The sequence below is a fragment of the Apiospora hydei genome, assembly GCF_038363865.1.
Source record: "Apiospora hydei strain CBS 114990 chromosome Unknown utg000002l_segment0_segment0, whole genome shotgun sequence".
Taxonomy (NCBI): Eukaryota; Fungi; Ascomycota; class Sordariomycetes; order Amphisphaeriales; family Apiosporaceae; genus Apiospora; species Apiospora hydei.
The window spans coordinates 4,350,232-4,375,221 of record NW_027117361.1 but is presented as its reverse complement, the minus strand read 5'-3'; the positions used below and the strand labels follow the sequence as shown (position 1 = coordinate 4,375,221).

General features: G+C 54.7%; 8 protein-coding genes across 8 annotated transcripts; 4 read left to right on the top strand and 4 right to left on the bottom strand.

Annotated features, from left to right (window-relative positions):
* Positions 1-426: 426 nt before the first annotated feature.
* PG997_001360 (uncharacterized protein) lies at positions 427-1,834 on the top strand (the record flags this gene model as incomplete). Its single annotated transcript, XM_066805675.1, has 2 exons — positions 427-434; positions 580-1,834. 2 exons carry the CDS (start codon positions 427-429, stop codon positions 1,832-1,834), a joined length of 1,263 nt encoding a protein of 420 aa, XP_066675448.1.
* Positions 1,835-2,223: 389 nt separating this feature from the next.
* PG997_001359 (uncharacterized protein) lies at positions 2,224-2,912 on the bottom strand (the record flags this gene model as incomplete). The annotated part of the gene is made up of 2 exons (XM_066805674.1): positions 2,224-2,346; positions 2,427-2,912. The coding sequence occupies 2 exons, from the start codon at positions 2,910-2,912 to the stop codon at positions 2,224-2,226; spliced, it is 609 nt and encodes a 202-aa protein (XP_066675447.1).
* Positions 2,913-4,705: 1,793 nt separating this feature from the next.
* On the top strand, positions 4,706-5,436 carry PG997_001358 (uncharacterized protein; the record flags this gene model as incomplete). Its single annotated transcript, XM_066805673.1, has 2 exons — positions 4,706-5,100; positions 5,139-5,436. The coding sequence occupies 2 exons, from the start codon at positions 4,706-4,708 to the stop codon at positions 5,434-5,436; spliced, it is 693 nt and encodes a 230-aa protein (XP_066675446.1).
* Positions 5,437-6,819: 1,383 nt separating this feature from the next.
* PG997_001357 (uncharacterized protein) lies at positions 6,820-7,526 on the bottom strand (the record flags this gene model as incomplete). Its single annotated transcript, XM_066805672.1, has 3 exons — positions 6,820-6,901; positions 6,992-7,144; positions 7,204-7,526. 3 exons carry the CDS (start codon positions 7,524-7,526, stop codon positions 6,820-6,822), a joined length of 558 nt encoding a protein of 185 aa, XP_066675445.1.
* A 4,733-nt stretch (positions 7,527-12,259) lies between these two features.
* PG997_001356 (phosphatidate cytidylyltransferase) lies at positions 12,260-13,537 on the bottom strand (the record flags this gene model as incomplete). Its single annotated transcript, XM_066805671.1, has 1 exon — positions 12,260-13,537. The coding sequence occupies one exon, from the start codon at positions 13,535-13,537 to the stop codon at positions 12,260-12,262; it is 1,278 nt and encodes a 425-aa protein (XP_066675444.1).
* A 1,422-nt stretch (positions 13,538-14,959) lies between these two features.
* PG997_001355 (subtilisin-like serine protease-like protein PR1A) lies at positions 14,960-16,361 on the bottom strand (the record flags this gene model as incomplete). Its single annotated transcript, XM_066805670.1, has 5 exons — positions 14,960-15,432; positions 15,492-15,613; positions 15,680-15,725; positions 15,779-16,031; positions 16,080-16,361. 5 exons carry the CDS (start codon positions 16,359-16,361, stop codon positions 14,960-14,962), a joined length of 1,176 nt encoding a protein of 391 aa, XP_066675443.1.
* Positions 16,362-18,754: 2,393 nt separating this feature from the next.
* On the top strand, positions 18,755-21,319 carry PG997_001354 (uncharacterized protein; the record flags this gene model as incomplete). The annotated part of the gene is made up of 3 exons (XM_066805669.1): positions 18,755-19,146; positions 19,197-20,931; positions 20,984-21,319. 3 exons carry the CDS (start codon positions 18,755-18,757, stop codon positions 21,317-21,319), a joined length of 2,463 nt encoding a protein of 820 aa, XP_066675442.1.
* A 2,317-nt stretch (positions 21,320-23,636) lies between these two features.
* Positions 23,637-24,895, top strand: PG997_001353 (glycoside hydrolase family 43 protein; the record flags this gene model as incomplete). The annotated part of the gene is made up of 4 exons (XM_066805668.1): positions 23,637-23,666; positions 23,768-24,083; positions 24,151-24,549; positions 24,618-24,895. The coding sequence occupies 4 exons, from the start codon at positions 23,637-23,639 to the stop codon at positions 24,893-24,895; spliced, it is 1,023 nt and encodes a 340-aa protein (XP_066675441.1).
* Positions 24,896-24,990: the final 95 nt, after the last annotated feature.

The following is a 24,990-nucleotide window of genomic DNA, read 5'->3' as shown; positions in this document are numbered from 1 at the left end:
ATTAATCGAGACCCAGTAAATTGTGTGGTGACGACGATCCATCCTACTTGCCCCTTGAGGTGATGATCATAGCATCTGGGCAGCGGCCAGACAGCATGGATGAGAAAGGTAAAAAAGTATTGTGTAAGACCTTGGATGGTTCTGGATGGTGGGCGATCTCGTGCAGTGGCCCACCTTACGGCCTCGGGTTGCACAGCTGCTGCAGCAACCCCCGCCAGCGCTAACAATTAACCTTAATGCCCCTCCAAAGCTCCAAAGTTCCAGGCCCCAGGGTATCTGCCGTCTCTGCCGACCCAGCCTAACCATAGCTCCCATGCAGAATCCTACCTGCCTACCTACCTATCTACACTGACGACAGCACTCAGCCCGCTGCCGCACTCATGCCAAGGTAGCTAGCCACTCTACGTGTGCTTGACCCATCCCACAATGCCTCTGTAAGTTCTCTTGCACTCCCCCAATCCGCAGCGCGCCCTGTCCGGTTTGACGCTACGGCCCTACCGTTACGCTGCATCTCGGAACGGAAAAAGCCAAACAAATTCACCCCCGGAAGCTGACGAACCCGCGTCCACCAAACCACAGCCACCTCCTGGGCAAGAAGTCATGGAACGTCTACAACACCGCCAACATCGCCCGCGTGCGCGCCGACGAGGAAGCCGCGCGGGCGCGCGAAGAGGCCGAGGAGCAGAAGCAGCAAGAGCAGGACGCCGAGCGCCGCCTCGCCATCCTCCGCGGCGAGGAGCCCCCTCCGCTACCGCCCACGCCCGACCAGCCTTCCTCCTCGGGCCGACGTAGAAGAGATGATGACGAGCCATGGCGCGGTATGGGCGGCGGTGAGAAGCGCAAGCGCAAGCGCGCCGGCGAAGACGACACGGACTTTGAGATGCGCCTCGCGCGCTCCCGGACCGAAGGGAGTGGCGGCAGCGCTTCCTCCTCAGCAGTGGCAGCAATAGCAACCGAGCACCCGTACTCTGAGTCGAGCTCTCTCGTCGTCAAGCACAAAAGCAGCGACGCGCCCCTCACCGACGCCGCCGGCCACATCGACCTCTTCGCCCCGGACCCGCGGCAGCAGAAAGAAGAAAAGAAACACCAGCACAAGGAGAAGAACCCCGAAGCCGAGGCCGAAGCGGCGCGCAAACAGCGCTCCTTCGAGGACCAGTACACGATGCGCTTCAGCAACGCGGCCGGGTTCCGGACGGAGCTGTCCAAGACGGCGTCGGGGCCCTGGTATGCCACCGCCTCTTCTGCCGGCGCCACAACAAACGACAAGCGAGGAGAAGAGCCGACGCCGCCGGTGGGAAAGGACGTATGGGGCAACGAGGAACCGCGGCGGCACGAGCGCGAGGCGGCGCGCATCGTGTCAAGCGACCCGCTGGCCATGATGAAGCGCGGCGCGGCCCAGGTGCGCCAGGTGGAGCAGGAGCGGCGGGCGGCGAACGCGGAGCGCGACAAGGCGTCGCGGCAGCTGCGGCGCGAAGAAGAGGAGAGACGGCGGGAGAGGAAGAGGCGGCATCGCCGGCATCGCGAAGAGGGTGGCGACGATGAGGCTAACCCGAATACTAGTACACGAACAGAGTCGCGCCATTCTGAGCATAGGCACAGACACAGGCACAGAGACACTGCGGCTGACTCGGAAAGGAGTCGGGACCGGCATGGCAGCAGACGTGGCGATGATCGTGACACAGAGAGGAGCAGTAGCAGGCGACAACACCGTCACGAATCTGGCGAGGGTAGCGAGAGGCGGCGCCACAGGTCATCACTCCGTGATGAGAAGCGGTCAAGTCGCGCAGATGATGAACGCCCAAAGAAGAGGCAACATCGCGAGTCAAGGCGGTGATGAAATTATGATTAACTATATACACTTACGAGGCATACCTCTTGCATAATGCATTTCTGGCGAGATAGATACCCGACACTACAGATAGGCCTTATTGATATCAAGCGTTCGTTCACCCATACGATGCAGACCTGGCCCTGGTCACGATATAATACCCCCCTCTGCTTATGGCTAGATTCTGGGCCATCGACTCTGATGAAGTCTATCAAAGAACCGACGTGCCATTTTGTTTATGGTCACGGTCGACTTCACTGAGCAAGGTGGCGTAGCTCCTGTTTGCGTGTAAACGAGCATTGATCTCGAACGGTACAGGCGAGACAATGCGCATTCGTCTCAACCGTTCAAACACCGGGTATAATAGCAACGGACCGAAAAACTCATCCGTTCGTTCAGGACTTCCCCTGCTTCCAGGGCAGTTGGATCTGGATCTCGCGCAGGTCCTTCTCGACATACTGGACCACTTTGGGCGCACTCTGCAGACTGTTCAGCGCGGCCGTAACGCCCGCCAGCGTCTCGGGGATATGCCCTCCCGCCGGTCGGTGTAGATATCGATCCCTTCGGGCGTGAACAGGGTCGCGGCGAACCAAGTCACAACCCAGCGCTCTATCGTCGCGGGCGGTTGCTGCTGCTGCTCCCCTCCCGCCGCCGCTGCCGCCATTGATGAAGAAGACAGCGGCCTCTCACCCCATCCCAGAACTTCCCAGTGACTGCTCGCGATCCTCAGCCAGCCTTTGCCGCGCCAGTTCCACGACGCGGGCACAGTGGGGTCGGGCTTGTCGATGCCGGCGACGGTCTTGTACGCGCCGCTCTTGTTGGCCTTTTCGTACTCGACCAGGTCGTCGATGTGGACTACGGAGGTTGCCGTCAGCAGCGGCTTGTAGGTGATGCGGACGTTGCGGGCGGAGCGCCACATGGGCAGGGTCGAGTGCGTCACGGACCAGGTCCGGTAGAGCCATTCGAGCGGCGGCGATACGAAGGCGGCGCCGTCGGTGGTGGAGGGCTGCGACTGGTCCGTCAGGTAGGCGGATGGGGCCCGGAGGCTGATGGTGGACGGGGGTTTTGTGGAATCGGAAGCCATCGTGGGTGAATCGCTGATTGGTGATAGGGCGCGCAAAGCTGTCGATGGATAGTGTCGCGTATATGCCAGAATCAAAAGCCCAACGTAATACAAGAGCAATTGCGATTACCTGGGAACTCAAAAAGAAGAATCGAATGTTGCGCATAACCTAACTGATATATAAAATTAAACAGGAGCTCTATCAAGTCGCCTACCGTTGACTAATGACGATGGTCGCAAGGTGCAGCTGAGAGCTCGAAGTGAAGCGAGTTGCTCATTTCGGTAACGGTACTATCCGGCACTTGCTCGTGATAGGGCTCCAGATGAAACAGCACTAACACCAAGGCATGCTATGGCCCCTACGACGAAGCATCAGTAGCGCAGCCTTTTGGGCAACAATCATACCTCTTCATAAGTATCCGGCGATTCGCGCATGCTTTCCATGTGCTCAAGCCGGACGCGCTGTCGACGCCTCAGAAGGAGAGAGGAAAGATGGGTAGGTTCTGGCGCGAACACCAGGAGACGCACAGCTTGGCCAGCAGCCCCACACCAGCTTCCAACAGACCGTGGTGGATTCTAGCTTCGATTCCCAGCACCGCGATCAACCTGAGGCTTCGCGTAGACCCTCAATGCTGTCGATGCGCGCATGTGAGGCTCCAGGCTTCAAGCAGATGGCTACCTCGTCATACATCGGGCAGTCGCGGCTGATTGATATACATGCAGCGAGTCTGAGAGCGTGAGACAACACTTTGCACGCCCTCATAGGCGCAAGGGGAATGATATCAGCACCGCACTAGCTGCTGATAGGTGATGTTCGGGGAGGACAAGTGAGGAAAAGATGGTGGGATGGGCTTCCGCTAGGAAAGATGGCTCGGGCCCGTAGGTCGTAGGAGGGTGTTACACAGCTGTCCTTCGTGGTTTAGAAGCTTCTGATGTTCGACGGCTGGGCGGACAGGCCCTTCCTTCCCGTCGGGTGCCGACCACACGTTGACCCCAGTGACACCACACCTTCATTTATTTGAATCTTCCACTTGGACGACTGCCCGCAACAGGAGGCGACTGAGATGACTGGACGGGGACCGGCGCTCGCTTACTTGCAGGGGATAACGATCTTGTGATCTGGGGGGGTTGTGCCTTCCCCGTTGGTCAATCTGTCTTGGAAAGAAGAGCGACAAGGCAGCTAGAACGTTGCTCCAAACCCTAAATATCGATGGTCCCCCATGGATGCAACCATCAGCAACGATACCTGTAGTGTAGTGAAAGTGAAGGGGTGGTTCATGACGGACGAACAACACGACACAACTTCCCCAAGAACCAAATCCTCGGGTAGATCCAAGCACCAAGCGAGCGAATCCTTGCCACCCACATGTCTGTCGAATGTCACCTCTCTCTTCGGGAGATCAATCCAATCTGGAACGAATCTGATCTGACGTATGTATCTGCCCAATTCAATTCGATTCCCGTTTTGGCCCATTGGTGCCCAGACCAAACCCCGTTCTCCTTCTAGAAACCCCCTCCGAGATTTTTCCACCTCCGAACATCGATTCCCTTTTCCAGCACCGACTTCCACTAATCCCTTCCCACCCCCGGAACGGCGCGCGCGCACGACCCTCCAACGGACCGTCCCCAGCAACCAACTTTTTGATTTCCGCTTAGCCCAACAACCGCAAACACCACCACAACTTTTCTTCATCTTCTTCTTCCCCATTTTGCTTTCTTCCCCTCCCTCGCCGGCGCGATCGCATCGTCCCCCCAGATTAAACCCAAAACCAAAACACAATCCGATCGAGCGTACCGACTGTTAGCAGCAAATCATGGACCTAATGGACCCCGACGAGTGGGACGAAGATACCGCCGCCATGGCCGAAGCTATGGGCTTCGCCAGCTTCGGCGGCCAGGCCCACGGCTCCAAGCGGCGCAAGTACAACGCGCGCGCCGACGACGCCTATGTCGCCGGCGCCGGCGGTGACAAGTCCACGCTCCCCTTCCACGACGCCGGCTCGGGATCGAACAATACGCCGCTGGGCGAGCGGCGGCAACCGACGAAGAAGCAGAAGACCAAGGCCAACGAAGATGAGATCGACCTCGACGACGACGACGATGACGATCCAAACAAAGCCGCCGATACCAACGATGCGCAAGACCCGGCGCCGCAATATATCGATACATCACTACCCCCGATCTGGCCCAATCAGAACTCGACGCCATCGTCGGCGCCTGCCCCGGCGCCCCCGGCCTCCCTACAAGACCCGAATGGGCTGCCGCTGCCAGCCGAAGGGGCGGAGCGTATTCTCAGCAGGGTGCCGGTAACCGTCGCTCCGGAAGGGACAGAGCCTCGGGGCCGCCGTGGTGGAACGACTACTACGATCCGGCCTTCAACACGAACCCGTGGGAGAAGATCGAGAAGGCGCGGGGCCTGCAGCCGCGGGGCCCCTGGCTGTCCTACGACGAGTCCAAGACGACATGGGCGTCGATCAAGGACCAGGCAACGTCCTCGTCAGCCGCAGCTGCTGCCACCGAGGCCGCCGTCGCTCAAGCCGCATAAACCACGAGTGTGCTTGGCTGACATGACCACTTGATCTATGCGGGATATCAGGTCGATGGTGAAGCTTCGGCTTGTTATGGGAAGAAGAAAACGAGGAGAAGGGGCCCAACCAGACATGAGCCCAGCGCGAAGGTCGCCATGACCCTCACTCAACATTGGCTATTCCTGCGCGCCTTGTTTATGCGAGATACGTCTTGTCTCGGCACCACCAACTGACCTATCGCACTCGTACTTATCTTGGGCAGCGAGGCATCACGTGACTACCCTACGCAGTACCAACTACCAAGCCTACCTACTACGTCTATTGGCGGGACAGCTACGCCCTTTAGGCACGACGCCCCCGGGGTCTACGAAGCAGCTACCTGTACACAGTATCAACATCACTGTCACAGGCGTTGGCGAGGGGTCATCAAGAGGAGAAGCATATGTATTAATACGCAAGGAAAGGTAGCTGTGGTCTATGATACCCGGCCCAAGGGAGCAGCTGGGACGGCAGGCGGGGACAATGTCCAGCACGTCCAGCTCCATGCTCGAGGGCACGATGACCTACACTCTATCCTGGAATAGGCAATATCAACCTGCCTAAACCCCCGAAACGGCATGGTGCTTTTGTCGACAGTGTGTGTGTGATCTATCTACTTTTTCCCGTCTCCCACCCCCCAAGTGTGGCCCTAAGGGCGCTCTACTGTCTCCATCGTACCCGATTACGCCTCCGCTGTGGACTTGTGTGTGGACTCGGTACTGTGCCTCCCCAGAACACCCCTCCGTCCGCGTCTGTTGACAGCGGGTACAAAGGGCGTCTTCTGCAGGTTCTGCACAGAATCTGCAGCCCTGCCAGTCCTGTCAACGCACCAGTGACCGTTGCTACATTCCCCCGCTCCCCGGGATGCCAAAAAGGATGGTACCTTTGACCCCAGGCTTGCTCGCCCTCGTCCAATCATTAATCATAACGTCGTGAAACGCCAGCAGTTCGCCTGCTGCTCCCGTCCGCGCCAACACTGCGCGTCAGCGCCCCGGCCACTGCGTGGGGAAGAAGCTAATGCTTGCTTTGACGCAGGTACGCCCGTTGTCTGTGCCCACACCTCCCTCCCTTGGCCTCGAGGGCGCCGGTAAAAGCGGCGAGGAGATGGCGTTTAAAAGCAGGACAGGCATTTTGCCGCGCGCTCCTCCAACGCCCACACCATGGTACATGCAATGCATCAATTGTGCAGAAATCCCAAAATAGAAGGGGTGTGTGCATATGTGAAAGTGACAGATCTGAGATCCATTACCAGGAACGCCAAAAACCGTGAACCCCCAAAACTCCGCTAGTAAAACGACAAGGGTTGAAATCTGGGTAAGGTGAGTTCGTAGAACCCTGGCCTTTTCGATGAGGCTGAGGATCTAGTACTCGGGAGAAGGGTATCGCTGGCGAGCCTTCTGGTACTCTTTGGCGTGCTTCTTTGACGCCTTCGTCTTCATAGATCTAGATTCAATATGTTAGCAAATACAATTGAATGCAAGCTTCAAGACACCGTTCGATGAACCCTTTTGATATTGCGGCTCTGCTACTTACGAGACTTTCTTTGACGTCCACTCCAGGTTGGCGCGGACTTCCTGCGCATCCTGAACTCCCTCCTGGAAGCGAGCTCTAGATTTCGCAAGTCGGGCCTGTGCCTTGGCTTGCAGTTCTAGAAGCTCGCGGTGCTTGTTGTTGAGCTGGCCAGACCTGTGGATTCTCGTTAGTATGGGTTTCCGGGCCCCGATAAATATGGTCAAATCACTCACGTTTGCGCTTGTGTGGCCAAGCTGCGATCGAGGGGAATGGGGTCAAACGACTCGGCAAAGCGGTCTTGGATGTACTCGTTAAAGTCAATGCCGCTCGCCGAGGCGGAGCTGTCCCAGTCACTGCCGGAGCTAGCATCGTAGCCAGAGCCATTGACTGAGAAGCTGTTGCCGTAAGAGGGTACGCCAGATGTCACTGACGCATCGTGCTCCTCAGGCGGGGATACTGAGTAGTTGCTGTCAGCGTTGTAGTAGGCTGGGTACTGGTCCCCCTTGGTGGGGATGGCCATGGCGTTGGCGTAGTACTGGTCTGCGTAGGCCGACATGTTGGCGAAGATGGGGCAGCGGTGGTGTGTAGTGCAAGGGTGCGTGTAAGTGGATAGATATGCAGATATTGCAAGGCTAGACGCCGGGTAGGTATGGGGCAGTTCTTAGAAGTTTGGATAGGGTGGATGTGTTGAGATCGGTTCAAGTGGTCAGGGACACGTGTGATCAAGATCGTGCTATGATGATTCAGATATTGTAGTAGACCAGTGTTGAGTGCTTGGGAGAGTGATGATGAGGAAGGAAGAATGAAACTACTCAACTCTGTCAACTTCACCCCTATTTATACCCGTTCAGGACAAACCTAGTCAAGGAGGAAAACGACATCTTCCTCTTCCGAGGATAAGTCCCCATGAGACGATTCGTCAAACGACGAGTGACCCCGCTCGATGGCGATGTTGTGGGCAAGCAAGCAGACAAAGAGTCCGAGATGTGCTAAGTGGATGACGATGTTTACCCCCATGCCGAACTCTCGGTCTGCTACGTACTGGCTTAGCCGTGTCCCTCGCTGCGCGAGCGGGTGATATGTGAGCCGACAAACGCCAGGGGGAGTCTAGCCCATGAGACTAGACCTTGGAAATACATTGTGTGTATGCATCGGGCGACCCGGAGTGGTTCCCTTGTATGGGGGTAGCCTTCTAGTTTGCTAAGATGAGGATATCCAAAATTCTCTGGTGCATATGCCGAGTGGCGATGATCTTCTACCCACGGTACGACGGCCCCAGCAGAGGAGCATATGGATTGGAGGGGCGTGTAGCAAGTAACCAAAGGGAGGAGAGAAGCAGAGTGAGATTTCTGCATAGGTCAAGTTCCATATGCTGCGTGTAGTAATTCTGAGCCGAGCAGAGAGAAGACCACGATTCTTTGGTGGAATGCCGGTGTACAGGTTTGACTAGGCTTTCGTAGCCTTCCCGGTCCTGGTAAAGCAACGGACCCATAGGTACAACTAACGGCGTGGCCAAGGATGGATACTGGAGCCAGGGCCGAGCAGTCCATGGTTTGCGGCGGGTCCATCAGATGCAGATGGGACATGTACAGTAGTGGTGGTGTAGAGCCATGTATAAGTACACGTTTTTCTATCAAGACGCCGGCGTTTGCCTAGGCATGTGAGTCGACCTGGACGGCGTGGCGTGTGTACAACGAACGGGGCATATCTCAGGTCGATTGTCGCAGCATGGGGGGCCAGGCCATTTCATAGGCTTTCCCGGTGTCTACGTGTAAGTGACCCTCCTCGATGCATATCAACGAGAAGTCAATCCGGTGGATGGATTGTCCAACAAGCGCGCTCACGCTAAGAGAGAGGGAAAATAAGGGGAGAAAACGACTGGCAAAAGCAGCGAGGGATTTCCGGAAACCCTGGCCACGCACACCAAGGTGCTTGGTGCTTGCTGCAAGGTGCGAGAGCATGTTCATCCAAGCAAGGCCGGCGGGCCAGCAAAGAAGTGGAAAAAGGGTGGGAGGCATTGCATTCATCCATCGGCCGTTTGATGCAGACAGGCAGAAGACGGAAGGGACAAGAAACAGTGTGCAATAATGCTCAAATCAACGTCAGCCAGGTCAGGCAGAAGTGCAGCAGGTCGGGCATTTTGTGAGATGATGTGTTGTCAGTCTCCCGGGATGCGCAGCGAATGGTTGAATTTCTTCAAAATCCAGAATGATCCGTTTAGGAAAGTTCCCCCAATCCCCTCCTTCCCCCGATGCATGGAAGGCAGCACTTGCTTTGTTGGAATGGAATTGATCAATTGATTGAGGGACCAGACCCAAGTGTCTGGGCATGTGCGTATGTAAGTACCTACTTCTGCTCTTTTTGCCTAAAAGGCAGGTTCTCTTGACCTCCTGGCCAGAATATTGAAAGCCGACTCTGCACCTTTGAATTATTCATAATTCAATGTAGCGCAGATAGGAGTACATCATCGATGCTCTTGTAGTTCAAATTGACAAGTCCAATTAGGGTAAGTACATGGGTCACCAAACGGCACCTTTCTAGGTCAATCACTTGCCCGCCTAGGTACATGTAGGAATCTACCGTTCAAGGCATAGGGGGATACACCGCGAGAACTTTGTTTTTATTCTTTCCATGGCACTCTTACTTCTCTCTTTTTCCATTGGCTGCAAATGCAGAAAAATTCGCTTCCACGGCTCAATCCATTGGAGGACATTGATGGAAATTCAATAAAGAATGGAGGATCAATGGACAGGGGTGGGTTCCGCATTCTTTTACCCATGTTCAAGCCCAAGCCCAAGCGTGCCCATCCATGTCCAGGACGTGCCCCTCTATGAGAGGAGTGTGCCAACGTCAAGCGTCTTTTGCCCCGCTGTGAGACTTGGAATTGGTGTTGGAGATTGGACAGTATAACCTCCAGGTCAGGATAGTAACGAGCTGTATCATCGTCCATGATTGAAGTGGATTGTATTTGCGCTGGGAAACGGGCTGCGTTTCGTGCTGAGCCAAGCTAAGTACCTACATATCTCGTCTGAGACTTGATGTGCCCACGAATGGGTCATCGGAGAGGCAGCGTCCTGCAGGTGATTTTAGATGCATCCCGTGGTACATACATATACATGAGCAGGCTTCTGCTGCATGCGCTGGCTGCCTCTGAACGTCTACATGTAGGTAAGGTAAGATAGCACATAGGATGTAGACAACGTAGCCTAAACCCCCTAGGCATCACCATGTCCTGGGTCAAGTCAAGGATATTTTGGCAACGTTTGGTAGCGAGTTCTTCCTTTGCCGGGTAGGTACGCAATCTGGATTTACCATCTGGGATTACTGGTGTAAGTATGCGAAGGGAATGGCAGATTTCCAACAGAGATATGAGTCTACGACTGATCTATTTGTTCTTTTCTCATGAGGATGTATCCATCAAAGATCAATTGACAGTCAAGAGAAGTTTCAAGCGTCGGCTTGTGAGTGAGGTTAAGTCCAGTCATGGTTCATCTATCGTTCTTGTGCAACGGCCGGGAGTCACCGAAGCGCCGTGCGAGAACCACGGGATGTTTGAGACGAGACGTCATTCGGTGAAAGACATGGGGTCCAATGGGGTGGACGGGCTGGCTGGCTCTTGACAGGCTGTTCCTTTCAAACGTGTGTCTACTAGTAGTAGTAGTAGCCCAGGCCGGCCAAGGCCGGAGCCGATGTTCACCTACCCAGCAACCTCGTGCATGCTCAACCCCATACTGTGACATACATACATACCTAAAGGCGGTATAGCACTTATTATGCCTGGGATGTATCCATTCCCCCCAAGGGCCTATCCATTTCCAGTAGAGCCCAGTGGGGCCCCTTAACAAAAGCTACCCCCATATATGCATATACCAGAAACCGAACTACTGCATGATCCAGTGAGAAGCTTGAGATGGAAAGGAATATTCAAGTGTGTGTTCAGAGACCCGGGATCGAGGCAACGATGGCCCGGGTGAGGGGGTGCTTAGCCTCGCTGCCGGTAGAATGTATGCAGATGGGCTGAGATGGCTCAATGGAAACTCCATTCTTCACAGAACATATAGATCAAATACTTACATTTAATGTGTGTGACTTCCTCATGGTAGACACGTGAGAGGGAGGTACAAGACCAGGGATGATATTGCATGCTATACCTTGCGCAGGTGGTAACGGGCAACGTAGACTTTCTATAATGTAGCTCCATGTACCAGCAAGGGGTTTGAGGTGATAGAAGTTGCATGCCGGACTTCGGTGCCGCAGTCGACAGAGGTATCTGTAACTACGGCAGCAGAAGAGAATGCGACTTCAGCCGGGGGTAAGAGGACAACTCATCATGTTCCACTCCGGGCATCTGGCCGAGGGGACCAAACAGGACGTAGAAGGGAAAAACTCAGATACACCATACCATAACCAGGGCCTTTTCTCTCTGCCTTAATCTGTCTGCAAAAGGCAGAAGAAGTAGTAAGTGGCGGTAGGAATGTGGATACTGCTTATTGGGAGATCATGTGTAGAAAGATGCAGGACTTTGGGGGTGTGGTAGATATACATGCCTACATATGCAGTACCATGGGGCACGATCTAATAGGACGAAAATTTGCAACCAAGACGGGAGTCGCTTCGTTCTAAGAGGTCAATTGCTTGCGGCACTGCGGAAAGGATGAAGAACATGGCGATATCCCCCCTCCTGACACACGCAAATCCTCGAAAGTTTTCTGTTGCCGAGGCCTCCCCTCCATCATAGATGTAGAAAAGCCACCTTGTCGACGATCCTATTCTGAGGATCCCGATATACATGTGTTCGTCCATCAAAACCGCCCGGCTACAGAGATGCGACCAGCCAAGCGGCCGGTTTCCGAGGCCCATGGAACGGTTCCTAGCTTGTACTTCGCAGGAGGTCATGTCTCCGTCACCTGAGGCAGATCTTGGTACAGCTCGCGACTAGCTTGCATGAAACGAAAATTCTAGAAGGCGAAAATGATAAAAAGCCAACGAATCCCATGATAAGTACGTTGTTATGTCAGGCTCCAGGTAAGTGGTAACGGGCTAGCATAACAACAGAGCCTGTTAGGATAATTAAAGATGGAAATTCGTAAGTGGACATTGATTGAGTAGTTGTTCCCTATATAGGTATCATGCATATCGTGGTGCGCCGTTAATCGTCTCGTCTATCCTATCAAAAGGGGGTAGTACCGCAGAAATGCTGATGACTCTAGCCTTGAACACATTCCAAATACGCCGCCCATATGCAACCAATCTAGAATATATGCCAGTGGCGACCCGCCCCTTTTGGACCTAACCGAACACTTTGAGGAAACCCCACATGCCAATACCGCTCAACACCGGGATAGTGAGGTTGTCGTCCCAGCCAAACAGATCGATCACCTCGCTCCCCGCCGCCACCAGACCAGACCATAAGCTCATGATTCCGAGAGCAACGCCACCACTAACGGTAGCCTGCTGCTCATCCAGACCAACGTGTTCCGCAATGTAAGACGGAAGCTTCAAGATACCGCGGAACATGAACGGATGCTGCTCATCTCCGGGGAATGAGGGCGTCTTGGGTGCCACCCAGCCCCAAAACCACGCCGCAGTGGCGACACCGATCAGGAAGGCGGCGAACGACCCGGCGAAGGACTTGCCGCGGCGGATGCGCGGAGTATATCTGCCGTACAGTCTACCGAATGTACTTGCGGCAGTGTCACACCAACTGAGCAACATGACCGAAACAACCGCAACGTCCTTGGGGAAGAAGTACAGCACGATCCAGGCTCCCAGAAGATAGTATACGACGCCGTTGACGCCCGCGTATTCCGTCTCGCGCATGAAGGCGCCGAGGCACTTGACGTAAAAGCTGTTCAAGGACGGGTAGGTGAGGCGCAAATAGTCCGTCGTCGCTATTGGAATTAAGGCTGCCATCAACCAGGGCGTAACGGCCGATGTCTGAGTGCCTGATACGTATAACCAGTAAACAAAGAAGCCAATGGACACATGGAGCACCTTCCTCGGGACTTCGTGCTTGTGTATAAAGTTTCTGAAATGCCGGTGTATTGGGATAAGGCCAAGCGGACTCGGGCTGCGACTGAAGTCTCGCCAACTCCAGCCTGGGGTGGCCGGGGGCTTGGGCGGTGCCAGATGTCCGTTTGCTACGAGAGCCGTAGCTCCGTTCGAAAGCTCCCCCGTTTCTTCTGAACTCGCAGCCGCAGCACCATTTGAAAGCTCCTCTTCCTGTTCTGCAGGCACCACTGCCGGCGCCTTCTTGCTTGCTCTTGTGGATTTTGCCCTGGCAGTCGGAGTTTTCGCCGGCGTTAGGGCCGGTACCTTCCTCGGCTTTTTCGGGCTTCGTGATCGCGTGCGGGCTCGTCGTAGCTCTGGATCCGAGTCCTCGTCGATGGTCTCTTGAAAGGACATGGAAGGAGAAGCGGTCCCACTGGCGGCTTGCCGCCTTCGGGCAGCCGAGCGAGTGACGGGGCCGTTGTGGTAGGCGGCATCGCCCTGAAGTTCCGAGGGCGTCGGACTCGGTGATATCACGCGCGGTGTGGCCGGGATGGCCGGCTTGCCACGGATGGACATGTTGTATGGGAAGGGTGGCAGGCTTTGGAGCGAGACCGTGCCGGAGAACAGCCTGTGTAGGTCGTAAAAGCGTAAAGGCCAGAAGGTGCAGTGTAGATAATCGTGTTGTTGGTCCCTCCGAGATTCACGCGTGTTTAAATGTGCGGCGCTGCTGAAAATGGAGGTGACGAAACTTAACAACGGATCCACGGTGAAGAAGATTGCAGCGAAGTCGAGCTCCGCCGCATTGTTGCTGACAACGGGGTCTGAGATGACAGCGGATTTCCAACCTAGTCGGTACGGTACAAGCACCACTCAAGCCACGCGCAAGCAACAAGGTAGGATGCCGGTCACGCGAATCGACGAAGTTGGGTTGGGCGCACAGGCGGGCTGGTACTTGCTGGGTGCTGGTACTGTATTGGTAAGTTACATGCAACCACAAATCATCTGCCAATCAATGGGCGGGATGTGGGCGTGACCCTGGAGAGAGACACGTTCGATATTCCAGGCGCCGGTGGTGGTTCTTTGGAATTTTCACAAGCCAGCGAGAACAGCACTGAGAGAACCGAGAACCACAAGACAAGCACAAGCGAGAGCGACAAACAGGGCTCGGGCGCGGATGGATATGACATGGGCGGAACGCATTGGCAGGATCTGGCATGGATGATGACATAAAATAACGCGAGCAGCCAAGGAAAGGGCTAAACAAGGACCTGCCGCCTTCCGCCGTTCCCGCTACAGCGAACCAACACCACTACATTGTATCCACTAGGTAAGTACATAACTGAACACCCATACTGTAGGTGTGCTGGCTACTGCTACTACTGTGGTCTGTGCAACGTCAAATATTCATACTTCACAAGAAGTTGAATTACACACACACACATTGGTAGAGATGCGCTGCCTCGGGTTGGGGGGCCAAGGAGGCTTACATACGTCGCGGGATTCGGACCCGTCATTCAATCCGACACACCGACTCAATAATGCCGCGACTCGAGAAGCCATGATTCTGGCCAATTTATCGCCTGTGAACTCTACAGGCTGATTTCCTGGGGGCAGGGGGTCATGTGTGCTGAGTCGCTGACACTAACAATTGCTTGAATGCTCCTGTAAGTGGCCCAAGTGAAGTTTAAAAGGTCGAGAGTACCGAGGCAGGAAATCGCTGATAAACAGTGGCTCGAAGTACGGGCGCGCATAGTTATCAAAACAATTTAATCTTTATTCGTGGATTTCAAGGCACGAATAAATGAATGGCTGCCTAATCAAAAACTCCAATTTCCCCTATTATACAGTATTCTCTCAAGGCTATATGTTACTGACGGATTATAGACTAAAGTATGTCTTGGCTAAGATATCATGAGCCCACCGTATATATCATCAATGCAAAACCCCAAGCCTCTCCACAGGACACACCCACCGCAGAACTCCGCTTTCTCAAGCGCCTTATCTAGTGGCGCCGTTGAAAGCCAACCGGTTGTTGCTTGACATCGCGTTCTGTACAACTCCAACAGTCGCAAGGCTCTGGATCCGACTGCAGAGCGCACTGGGGGTACGAGCGCCCTCCAGCGTCAGGAGATAAGCGCCGAGCCCGGTGACATGGGGCGTGGCCATCGAGGTGCCCGAGAGAACCCTCGTAGTGCCGTCGTTCCAGGTCGAGACGATGCTGACGCCGGGGGCAAAGACGTCGACCAACGAGCCGTAGTTGGAGAACGAGCCGCGGCGGTCCGAGCTGTCCGTCGCGGCAACGGTGCACACGCTGGGCTCCGAGGCCGGCGAGCTCGTCGAGGCGTCGGCGTTTTCGTTTCCGGCCGCGACGGACATGAACAGGCCGGCCCGGACCGCGGCGGCGGCGGCGGCGTTGAGGGATTGAGACATGCCCCCTCCCAGCGACAGATTGGCAACCGCTCTGCCCGTGCCTTCGAACCGTGTCGTCATTAGTTGCCTGACAGATATATGGGTTCAGAGGGGCACTCACGTTGCTTGTTCTGCATATCATTCACAGCCCACTGTATACCAGAAATGACTTGGCTCAGTGTGCCCGAACCCGAAGAATCCAGCACCTTCACGGCAATCAGGTTCGTCCTCTTCGCAATGCCGCTGTGGAACAATGGGTCAGTATTACCACTCGTGGCGGTGATTCAGCAAAGGTCTCCTGGAACTTACTATGTCCTGGATCCAGTCGTTCCAGCAACGTGAGTTCCGTGGCCATCTGTGTTGTCTCAGTAAGTCATTGCTCAGAATCGCGGGCTCAGCTATGCATACTTCCGTCGGTCTGGCTGCTATCTCCGGACACGAAAGTGGCTCCGAAACTAGCGCGGCCCTCGAAATCCGGGTGCTGCAGGTAGATACCGGTGTCGATGATGTACGCATATGTGCCTGCGCCTGCTGAATTATCGTACGTATAGGATGTCGTGCCGCGCCTTCTGCTGGAGATGCGCGCCAGGCCCCAAGGAGCGTTGGTTTGTGTCACGAGAGCATTGGTGCTGACCGTGATATCGGGCTCAACGTAGTCGACCTGCGAAAATGTTAGTCACCATGCCAGGTTTCCCAAAAGAAGGCCAACCAAAGTCACCTCGTCAAGGGCGGCGATCGACCGGATCAAGTCTTCGGATGCGGAAACGTGGTATCCCTTGAATGACCCGAAATAATAGGAAGACTTGGGCTTGCAGCCGCCGAGAATGGTGCTGGCTGAATCAAGGTTCGATTCCATTTGGCCCTGTGTCGAGTCCGACTTGAGGACCACGATGAACTGTCCAGGGATGACCGAAGCCCCCGCCCTGGCCTCCAGGATGGGGGCTGCCAGGGCCGCCAGCGGCAGAGTGAACAGAACTACAAAGGACTTCATGTTGTACCAGGAGTTTCTGGAGTGTAGTTGAGTGAATTGGGAGCCTGTGCTGTGATGATGAATAGGAACATATTCCAAAGCTAGGGGGCGTGAAATCCATCTTATATAGGTAGGCAATCAGACACCAGCTACAAGAATTTTGAGCTAGTTTGGTCAGGCACTGGCATACCTGGTGTCTGAGCCAAGCCGAACTTCTGATAGCTTCACTGGCTCTCATGACTGAGTACCAGGACTGTGGATGAACAGCCAATGGGTCGGTTGCTGTGGGAGGAGTTGGCTGTTCGCGAGACGCCAAGGCTGCGAGTCACCCTGAACGGCGTATACGGGCCGTCGATCTGTCTGATAGTGCTCTCCATTCCGCTGGGTGGAGATGGGGAAGGTTAATCAATGCTTTATTGATCCAGATCTATCTTCCCAAGGAGATTGATCGTGCCCATGCGTTTCTGCTTTCCGGGGAAGTTTTAACATGTCTTTGCTTGTTACCTTCATCGACAGTCTGTTCCGCTATGACCCCAGCTCTGTCAGAATATGGCGTCTACAGATGGTCCCTTTTACTGGAAGTACATCCTCATTGAGACCCAGACTGCCTGTTTATCATCGATAGTTCTGTATCTTGGTCAAGGGCCGGGTTTCCAGGTCTGCGGAAGCGCTCGATGGTCGCATGCTGAGATGGCTACCAGACGGCATCGGCATTGCAGTCATTTCCGGTAAAGAGTCACCGTCGGTGAAATTGATAGATGCCATGACACCTGTTCGTCAGCTTTTACACATAGGTCACATTATCAGTCATTTGAAACACATCTGGTAGTTGACAGGATGCGGCCACAAAGGGTGCCACAAGCTTGCCCTCCTGCAGGAAGGATGGTGGGCTCTGCCTCTGGCCAATCAGGGACACCTAGGAGCTGAGGAAGCCTACCGAAATACGATGGGCCTGAACCAGAATCTCTGAATACCTCCAAACGAGAGTGTGGGCGATAGGACATGGGACGTTCGCTGCAGATCTCTGCAAGTTCGTCGTAACGGCTGAACAACCCAGCCTGCAAAGCTGCTTGTTCGATGGCTGTCTTGTTCCAAGTCTTAGGAGGCAGACCACTCATCAATTTTCGTACATATTGTCTCTTGTCACGCAACATTCTGGATGCAATGTTCACAGACGTTTTCTTCATTTAAAACGAAAACCGGGAACCGGGAGCTTTGAATTAACCACCTGAGCTAAAGTAGATATGCGACTATGTTGCGCCCCTTTCAGCTCTATGCAGCCAATATGCCCTATCATCGCGGCTGAGCATATGACCTGTCTTGGCTTCACGCCGAAAGTAAGCTATCTAGGGAGAATCACGTTTCGCGGATGATATAGATGACCAAAAAGCCGCACCCTTATTGTATTACTACTTGTCACACTTACGATCAAGCCGCTGCGGCCCCAAGATTTGATTCTTTCATGTCTGAGACAGGTAACTTGGATGCAGACTCGGCCGCAGAGTCGCACAAGCACGTTGAGAGGTTGTCTTACGATGCTCTCCGGCCATCTACAGAGTTTCCCGACGGCAACCAGTGCGGCATGCCAGAGACAGGCAGACATGGCGAAGCTTGTTCCTTCCACGTTGGGCAACACATTAGTCGGCAGTCATCGGAACGTCATCCACGATATGCCTTCCTTCCCGCTGCTAGACGCACGAACGAATCTGGCCCAGGACTTCTTCGAGTGCTTGAGCGGGTTTCAAACGCTGCCGCGCGCTTCAGCCACCCATAACAGCTTTGACCGTAGTCTAATTTCCGAATCAAAGCGAGCAACGATGAAGGGGTGTTTGGATGCGGCAATAACGTCGGTGACTTCTGCCAGCCTGTCAACTTTACCTACTGCGCAGATAAATACACGTGTAGGTAACCACTGAATTCATGTCACCGGCACCGACTGTCCAGTTGCGCCCTTGTGTGACTTCAAAGGTTGTGAAATGTGTGTGTTCCGTTGGTGCGTCCCGTCGGATAGTACTTTGGATCTCCTCCAGTGGAAGTGCCATCAGTTGTCCTCTGTTGTCCATCCGAAACGTCAGTTGCGACTTGCGACAAAGCTGCCGCATGCGCTAATGCCTGCCAGACCCCTTTTGGGCTTTAGGCAGGTGGGGTAAACGTGGCTGGTACAGGTGATTATGCCACTTATGCATCTGTTATGCACCACTTGTGCAATCCTGACCGATACATGTGTGGCGCTGTGGTGGGGTGGGCTATTATTCCTGGTTACCTATTCCAGTGCCAGGTTAGGCGGTCATTCAAGCCACAGCGTCGGGTAGTCAGACCAACGTGTACTCTGTACTCTCTACACGTCCCTTATTTATAATTCCTCTATTTCCAACGTCACATCATTATTCCTCCATTTCGCAAACTGACATAATATGGATTTGCGCAACAACTTATTCGGAAAGAGCAGACCGCCAGTTGGCTTACCTGGACGGCAGGTGGGCGGTGGTGCCGGTGGCCCTCCCCCACCGCGCCCTGGAGCTCCCGGCGGCGGCTATGGCGATAGACCTGGCTCGTACAACACCCCGACATCTCCCGGCATGATGCGACAGCAGCCACCGCCGCCATCCCAGGGCATGCCACAGCAAGGCGGCTCTACCATGCCTCCAGCTCAGCCGGTCCAGCTGCGCGTGGAGAAGCTGCCACCGGGCAGCATGGCTGACCGGTACATCTTCGGTAACCTCGTGGCCGTCTCTCCCGAGGACTTCCAGAGCCGGGACGGCGGTGATATCTACGTCATGTTGAAAGGCGGCAACATCCGTGGAGAGTACGTCGTGACGGCGCGGCCAACTCCGGGCTTTCCCCGGGTGGAATCAGCTTGTCAGATCCCCAGCGAAGATGGTGCGGTATAGGCACGCAGGACACCTTCATGGGAGTGCAGTACGACCCATTCTCTCGCGGAAGTAAGGCTTATCTTGGCACTATCGACCTCGAGATCGCTTTTGCTTCGCCAAAGGCCGTCACCGACAAGCCTTACGACCAGGACGAGCTGGCCAAAGTCGTGGAATCCGTTTACCAGAACCAGATATTGGCCCCCGGTCAGCGGTTCTTGATGGACTACCAGGGTGTCAAATTCACCATGTCTGTTAAGACCATCTCGCTCATCGATCTCAGCGAGAAGGGCCAAGGCGCTGAGGCAGCACCCACGACCAGTGATCCAAATGCCAGAGGTATCTTGTTCAACGCCTCAACCATCAACTTCTTCAAGGATGCCGCTTCCACCGTCAACCTGAAGGCCTCGACGCGGAGACCAGTGGCCAATGCAATTCTGCGCCCGGATTTCAAATTCGCCGATATGGGTATTGGAGGTTTGGACGACGAGTTCTCCACCATTTTCCGACGAGCTTTCCAGTCCCGGCTGATGCCTCCGTTCATCGTAGAGCAGATGGGGTTGCCACACGTGAAGGGTCTGTTGCTTTTCGGTCCCCCAGGTACCGGAAAGACGCTCATTGCTAGACAAATCGGCAAAATGCTGAATGCACGTGAGCCCAAGATCATCAACGGCCCCGAGATCTTGAACAAGTTCGTGGGTCAGTCAGAAGAGAACGTCCGTAAGATGTTTGCAGATGCGGAGAAGGAGTATAAGGAAAAGGGTGATGAGAGTGGCCTTCACATCATCATCTTTGACGAGCTGGATGCTGTGTGCAAACAGAGAGGAAGCGGCGGTGGCGGTGGCACAGGTGTTGGCGACAGTGTTGTGAACCAGCTTCTAACCAAGCTGGATGGTGTGGAACAGCTGAACAACATCCTTCTTATTGGCATGACGAATCGGAAGGATATGATCGATGAGGCTTTGCTCCGTCCAGGACGTCTGGAAGTACACGTGGAAATCGCACTTCCCGATGAGCACGGCCGTCAGCAGATTCTCAACATCCACACAGGAAAGATGCGTGACAACAACCGTTTGGCAGACGATGTCAATATTGCAGAGCTTGCTGCGCTGACAAAGAACTTCTCGGGTGCCGAGATCAACGGTCTGTGCAAGGCTTCGGTGTCGTATGCTTTCAGTCGACACGTCAAGATCGGAGAAGGCAGCGCGGGCATCAAGTCGGAAGACGTTGAAAAGATCAAGCTGGAACAAGCTGATTTCTTGAGAGCTCTTGACGATGTCAAGCCTGCCTTTGGTGTTGCTGAGGACGAGCTCGAGCGCGCTAGAGAGCAGGGCATTATACCGTTCAGCCCTCACATCCGAAGAATCCAAGCCAACGGCAGCATCTTTGCGGAGCAGGTTGCTACCGGTAAGGGCAGCCTATTCAGCATCCTTCTATACGGACCGAATGGTTCTGGCAAGACGGCTCTGGCAGCCGATATTGCACTTAACTCTGGATTCCCGTTCGTGAAGTTGGTGACGGCCAGGAACATGATCGGCATGAGCGAAGCGAGCAAGATCGACTACATCAAAAAGGCATTCACCGATGCTTACAAGTCAACACAAAGTATCCTGATTCTCGACGAGATCGAGACCATGATCTCTTACAGCCCCGTGGGACCCAGATTCCAGAGCGAGATAGCCACGTCAATCAGCGTCTTGATGCGAGCTGAGCCGCCAAAGGTGTGTTTTCTACGTCATCCATGATATAATGTTCTTTTGCTAACGTCTACAGGGTCGACGACTGCTGGTGATCGGCACAACATCGCAGCACCAAGTCCTCGAGCAACTGGACATGCGAGGCTTCAACCGGAAGCTGGCTGTGCCCTGTGTGTCAGATCTTGGTGAGCTCCAGGCTCTGCTTGCTGCGACTGGCGTATTCCAGGACGCAGACATCAACGAGGCTCTGCATGAGCTCCAGAACGCCACTGGAACCCAGAGGGTCGATGTGGGAGTCAAGGAGGTGCTTTCGGTTGTGGAGTCGGCCCTCACCTCGGCCAAGAAGGACAGCAGCCGGTCCCTCGGCATGATCTTCGCTGCCGACTTGTCTGACGTCATTTCCTCTTTGTAATACCTAGATTGCTAGACAGTAGAGCCCTTGACAACGTGGAACAACGAGCGAATAGAGCCACTTCAACTGCATTTCGTTTTGGATACTATCTTGCGAAAATCAATCTGGTTCTGCATCTCGTCGGATTTATCCGAATTGCTTTGGTACGGACTAGCTACGGGCTGTACGTTTGCATATTCCGCCTGAGAGGATCGGCGTAGCCTCACTGCAGCTTGGTGGGTTAATGGGATACCTACCAGCAAGCCAGCAACGGAGTACTTGGTATTGCTGCGTTGGTACTGGAGGAGTTGGCCAGTAGACGAAAAAGAAAGAGCAATGAGGTCATTTTCGGCACAAGAACAAGACATTATTGGGCTCCGATTGTGATGCTAGCCAGTCGGCCAGTGATCAATCTACCAGTCAGTTATCTCATTTACCAGTCGGCTGCCCCATTACCAGCAAGATATCCTGTTACTACTGCTGCACTACCTATGTTAGTGGTAAGAAGGAGGTTGTCCCACCTCCAGTGACGTGAACGAATTCTTTCGGGGGTTATACTAGAATGCAGTATTATTGCCCTCGACTTCCTTGCTAGCATACTAAGAAGTCGGATCCAATGAGAATCTGGCACTGAAGATTTTGGGTGCTGACCACTATTATAGACTGCGAACAACAAACCGCTCTACGGTCAGATGGTCGGAATCCGGGCCAATAGATTCCTTGCCGCTCGTCATCGATGACAGCGCTCACCCTGCCTGCTCGGGATGGAATCTGGGGAAAGTGGATAGTGTCAAGATGGAGGATCTACACAGGCAGCAGACAACCGCTCGCTCGCCCGCGACCAATCTCTAACCCCAAGCCGAGTAAGTTTGATCAGGTCACATGTGGCTATGACTCTCGTGCCAAGCAAATACCGCCACCGAAAGCAAAATAACCGAGTCGTTGGGGGCAATCAGGAACCGAGATGGGCTGGGCACTTGTCCCGATCGCTGTTCGTAGAGAGCACCGAAAAGAAAGCCTTTTTTTCTTCTTTCTTCGGGTATCACTTGCACGAGGAACCTTGGCCATTACCCACATCCATGTTTTTGGGCTGGGCTTCCATGCAGTGTCGTCTCGTGTCTGGGTCGGAAGGAATTCCGGTGTGGGGTGCATCATGTTCCAGTCGACGGGACGGCGCCACGCCTAGTCTCGGCGGTCAGTCAACCAGCCAGTCAGTCAGTCAGCCAGCCAGACTTGCTACGCTGACATCCCCCAATTCTCATTGCACTTCACCAAGACATGACATCACCCGAGAAAAGCGTCGTCCAGTAGAAGAGGTGCTTTTCAGCTCTGGTGAGATGTGATGGCAATCGACCCGACTCGGAAAGATCTTCGGGTCTGTTTTTCTTCTTCACTTGTCACGATGCGTATGTCGTGTAAACATGGAAGAAGCAATGCCAACAAATAATACTCTCGTTTGAGCGTTCCGTGTTACCGAGTTGCAGCTCGCACCCAACTGCCCTGCATACTAATCAAAATCAACATGCCTCCCAAGATGCGCCAGCCTCGGTGCCACAATCTCGCAAAAACCCACGTTTCGCAAGCCCCGAATCCTCCGAGCCCTACTCTTTTTTATAGCGCCCTGGCTAATTAGTAAGTAGGTATCTAGGGAACAAGGCTAGGCTATAACATGTCGATATGTTTCCAGAAGCTCCCAATACCACCTGCGCTAAAATGCTACTCACAGCCGGGGGGTCATGTGGATGCAAGGGATCTTCGATAGATGGATGGGACGGAACAGAGACGGAAGTCGGTAAGGAGCGCATGGCGCAGCGGGGGGGGCCTCCTATGCAGCCATGCCGCAATCTTACAGGCTGACAGACTTGCCATGCATCCCGAGCCGTGGGAATGAAAATGCGAGTGCCCGGAAAACGACATCACTGCCGATCTTAGGTCGCGAGGCTAGCTAAGATGCTAGGAGGGGAGCAGGGGGTAACGTGGATTCACGCGAGGAAGCCACACCCTGGCTGCCTGGGTCGAAGGGGGCACTAGGCGTCCGCCCGCGAGGAGCGCCGTTGGGCCAACCATCACCGTCACTTGACGACATGGTGAATGGGCTCAACTGACCGCCAGGGTATCTTCGGTCTCGCCTTGTCAGTCGCCAGGCGCTTGGCGCTGCCCGGCAGTTGTTGCCCGTAGGGGCCCATAGGGATGTAACGTCATGGGTTATGGCTCACGATGAGACTCACGCATCAGTATATAACTACTGTGGTGCGACCGCACGACTATACTGAAGGATCATGTCTCAAAGCAGTCAGTCTTACACACATCTTGTAGACGGAACACTACTACCGCGACTATGAAGAACCTGTTACTGATCCTCCCTGGCGTCAGCCTTGCTGCCGTACTCCCCTCCTCATACACTGCCCGAGACACCCCATCGTCCCTAGAAGACAGGGCCCCGACCCTCAGTCTCACCAATGTGTCGAGGGCGACGGCACGTGGCGACGGGACTTCGTCCCTGGGCAGACGTGCCGCCGCCGGCCCTTTGTCGGCGATTTCCCGGACCCGTCCATCATCGGCGACGGAAAGGGTCTGTGGTTCGCCTACGGCACCAGCGCCGGCGGTCACAATGTTCCCGTGGTGGTGTCCAATGACGTCCGGTCCTGGTCGTCGCCTCAGGAGTCGCTGCCCAACGTCGGCGGCTGGGTCGACATGAACGTCCCCGCCCCGAGAATATGGGCGCCAGATCTAGTAAGAAATGTAAGATATTTCCCCGACTCGTACACTGAAGCAGCCAAGAGCAGTCTTTGTTGACCGTAACCTACCAGGATAATCTTGACTATGTCATGTACTACACCGCGCCCCAAAAGGGGGCAGGCACTGCATCGGCGTCGCCACCTCGCGCAGCCCCACGGGTCCCTTCTCCGCGCATGACTCGCCCCTCGCCTGCAACGACGCGGGCGGCGGCCTGATCGACGCGGCGGGGTACGACGACGGGACGAACCGCTGGGTCGTCTGGAAGGTGGACGGTAGCGCCCTGGGCGGCGCGACCAACTGCATCGGCGGCGGCACGTCCGACGTGTACATCTCCACGGCCATCCAGATCCAGCGGATGCAGCGCGACGGCGTGACGCCCGCGGGCGCGCCCAAGACCATCTTTGATAACAATGGCGCCGGCGACGACGGGATCGTCGAGGCGCCGTCGTTGGCGCGGGCTGGGGATGGGTTTGTGCTGTTTTACTCGTCGAATTGCTATGCGAGTGACAACTGTAAGTTACCAATAGAAACTACCGACGCTTTAAGATCACTTAAGATTTGAGCTAATTGTCATGTCCAGACGACATTAAGTACGCCTGGTCCAGCACCGTCGATGGTGACTACCAGCGCAAGGGCACGCTGCTCACGACGACTATGACCAACAACGGCATCTACGGGCCGGGCGGCCTGGACGTCGACTGGAACGGCAGGACGGCCGTGTTCCATGGACGTACTGCCCCGAGGGGGGCTCGACCGGTGAGAGGTCATTGTTTACGGCGGAGCTCGCCGTCAATGGACAGAACGTCGGGATGCAGTGATGATTATTACTGGGAACATATTGTTCGTGGCTGGCTGTAATGTACGAAGTTTATGAATGTTATAAATAAAGACTTATTAACCAACTTATGTTTCGCGTATTCTCAAACGTGTCTACAATGAATATGAATCTCGTG